At 46.4% G+C, this 3257-nt stretch overlaps 1 protein-coding gene across 1 annotated transcript; it reads left to right on the top strand.

The window, feature by feature from the left end:
- The first annotated feature begins 223 nt into the window (after positions 1 to 223).
- LOC122045618 (protein NUCLEAR FUSION DEFECTIVE 4-like) lies at positions 224 to 2647 on the top strand. The gene is made up of 3 exons (XM_042605919.1): positions 224 to 794; positions 890 to 1818; positions 1918 to 2647. The coding sequence occupies exons 1-3, from the start codon at positions 459 to 461 to the stop codon at positions 2426 to 2428; spliced, it is 1776 nt and encodes a 591-aa protein (XP_042461853.1). The 5' UTR covers positions 224 to 458; the 3' UTR covers positions 2429 to 2647.
- The last annotated feature ends 610 nt before the right edge of the window (positions 2648 to 3257 follow it).

Here is a 3257-nt window from a genome sequence, read left to right as displayed (position 1 = left end):
GGATTATGTCCTGCTCTCCTGTGTGAGGTCAGCCACGCTCTTCTCATACGGGCCAATCGGAACAAGTATTACGGTGGGACGGGAGGAAACACAGTGTTATCTGTTTTAGAACGCGCATGAGATCCTAAAGGGTTGTTGTCGAGGCCAGCTGGCGGTCAGATCTTGTCGTTCTTGGTGCCGTCCGGAACTGAGAAGGTAGATGATATCATATTCTTGGAGCGCCGCCTGCTTGCTACAAGCCTAGAACTAGGAAATTCTATCCTTTTTCTATTAAACGCCATGAAACAGGTATTGTTTCGGGTGTGAGTAAGCTGAAAAAAGGCGTCGAGAGAGTAGTTCTTGATGCATCTTTTGGTTGATTTTGCCGAAAATTGAATTTTTGGGTTCTCCTGCATCTCACACAAAGTTCGGTTGGGGAAAGATTGAATCTTTGGGGGTGAAGGTGCGAGCTCGAGCTGATGGGCAGGGTGCAGGCGAGGTTGAGATCCTTGCTCAACAACAGATGGCTGGTATTCGTGGCGGCGATGTGGGTGCAGGCGGTGGCAGGGATCGGGTACCTGTTCGGCAGCCTGTCGCCGGTGATCAAGAGCGCGCTCGGCTACAACCAGCGGCAGATCGCGCGGCTGGGAGTGGCCAAGGATCTGGGCGACAGCATCGGCTTCCTCGCCGGGACCCTCTGCGAGATCCTCCCGCTCTGGGCGGCGTTGATCGTCGGCGTGCTGCAGAATTTTGTGGGATATGGTTGGGTTTGGCTCATAGTCACGGGAAGAGCGCCCCAGTTGCCCCTCTGGGCTGTAAGCGCCATTTTTTCCTCTTCTTCCTCTTCAATTCATTCATTCCCTTGGATTTTGTTTCTGTAACTAGGATTTACAGATTCCCTTTTTCACAGATGTGCGTTCTCATATTCGTGGGAACAAATGGAGAGACCTACTTCAACACTGCCGCTCTTGTTTCGTGCGTGCAGAACTTCCCTAAGAGCAGGGGTCCTATAGTAGGGATACTGAAGGGCTTTGCTGGTCTCAGTGGTGCGATCTTGACTCAAGTTTTTGCCCTGATGCACTCACCTGACCATGCTGCTCTCATATTCATGGTGGCTGTCGGCCCATCGATGGTCGTCATCGCCTTGATGTTCATCGTCAGGCCTGTCGGCGGCCATCGGCAAGTGCGAGCTTCTGATCCATCCAGCTTCACGTTTATCTACAGCGTGTGCTTGCTTCTGGCAGCCTATTTGATGGGCGTCATGATCCTGGAAGACCTTGTCGATATCAGCTACACTGTGACCGTGGTGTTCACTGCAGTGCTGCTGTTCCTCATGTTGCTTCCAATTGTCATCCCCCTGCTGCTGGCCTTCCACTTTGATGTTGTCTCTCCCGTCGAAGAGCCTCTCTTGCCCCAGCCGTCGAAGGAAGAGACAAGCAAATCTGCTGAGCAGAATGAGGTCATTTTCAGTGAGCTTGAGGATGAGAAGCCCAAGGAGGTTGATCTTCTTCCGGCGTCGGAAAGGCAGAAGAGGATTGCTCACTTGCAGGCAAAGTTATTCCTCGCTGCTGCTGATGGAGCTGTGAGGGTCAAGAAAAGAAGAGGTCCTCACAGGGGAGAGGACTTCACCCTGATGCAGGCACTCATAAAGGCAGACTTTTGGCTCATGTTCACCTCTCTTCTGCTGGGATCAGGTTCAGGGCTGACGGTCATTGACAATCTCGGTCAGATGAGTGAGTCATTAGGCTACAATGAAGCTCACATTTTTGTATCCATGATCAGCATTTGGAACTTCCTTGGAAGAGTAGGAGGGGGCTATTTGTCTGAGGTTATTGTGAGGTATGAACTTGGTGCCACTAACATCAATGAGTTGTGCAGAAACCAATTTCTATATGCAATACTTTTCGAGATGATTTGATTCTATTCATTTGTTCTCAGGGACTATGCATATCCTAGGCCAGTGGCTTTGGCTGCCTTTCAGGTTGTAATGGCGATCGGGCACTTGTTCTTCGCCATGGCTTGGCCAGGAACAATGTACATTGGAACCCTACTGATTGGACTTGGATATGGAGCTCACTGGGCCATTGTTCCTGCTGCAGCATCTGAATTGTTTGGCCTGAAGAACTTTGGAGCCTTGTACAATTTCCTTACAGTAGCTAATCCTGCAGGTTCTCTAGTCTTTTCTGGCCTCATTGCCAGCACGATCTATGACTACGAAGCCGAACAGCAAGCGAAGAAACATCAGAACTCACTTCTGCAAATCCGAAGATTATTTGAAGGTGCTTCAATCGGTGGGGAGGAAACACTGAAATGCAAAGGGGCCATCTGTTTCTTTCTCAGTTCACTGATCATGTCGGGATTTTGCGTCATTGCTGTTGTTCTGAGCTTGATTCTCGTTCACAGGACTAGAATTGTGTACCGAAACCTTTATAGTGGAACTACCAGGTAGTTTGGAATATGATTCCTCCCTCCCCCTCCAAAAGAACTGCTTGCAATCAACAACCTATTATGTTTTCTTAATTGGATGTTTTATAGTATATTGATTATGTTTATCCAGCGATCGAACTTTTTTATTCTATTATGGTAATTTGATTGTATCAAACTCAATACATTTCTTCTAAATTTCAGCATAAACTCTATGAATTGAACTTTTTCCATTTGATCTTCATGTTGCTGCTCAAAAAATATGGTGTGATGTCTTACCCTATTGAACATTTGTGGTGTTTGGGAATGAAGTGATCATGATGATGACTCTAAGAAGCTCAATGATTCAGCAGCGATCGATTCAGAGTTAGATTGTTTATAGTCGATTGGAATACTCTTCCGAGAAACAATAGCCACGTCTGAAGATATGTTGTATAAATCTCAAGATAGATTGTGTGACTTCCAACATCTTGAAGCTCTCTCGTACTAGGAAAAAACGACTTGAGAAGAGAGGGATTCTTGAGTGATGGAAAACACTTTGGAGGCACACAAAGAGAATGGAGAACATGTCCAGTTTACTAGGATTGAAAAATCTCCCATTTGTACTAATGGCTAGTAGCAATCCGTGATTTACCTCTTTCGTGTTGACCTAGGGACGGGTTGGCTGGGGGCGAGCGAATCGCCTTTTGCCACATGGATTGAGAAATCTCAACGTAAATCTTATGTATTCTATTCAATTTTTTAAGAAATTATAAACGGGATAGATAAAGTTACAGAAGCGTACCAGAATTCATAATATGCAATCGATTTTGGACAAGATATTCAATTTACAGATCTTCCTTAGTATTCAGAGA

Source organism: Zingiber officinale, chromosome 2B (genome assembly GCF_018446385.1).
Source record: "Zingiber officinale cultivar Zhangliang chromosome 2B, Zo_v1.1, whole genome shotgun sequence".
NCBI lineage: Eukaryota > Viridiplantae > Streptophyta > Magnoliopsida > Zingiberales > Zingiberaceae > Zingiber > Zingiber officinale.
This window is presented reverse-complemented; position numbering and strand designations above follow the sequence as displayed.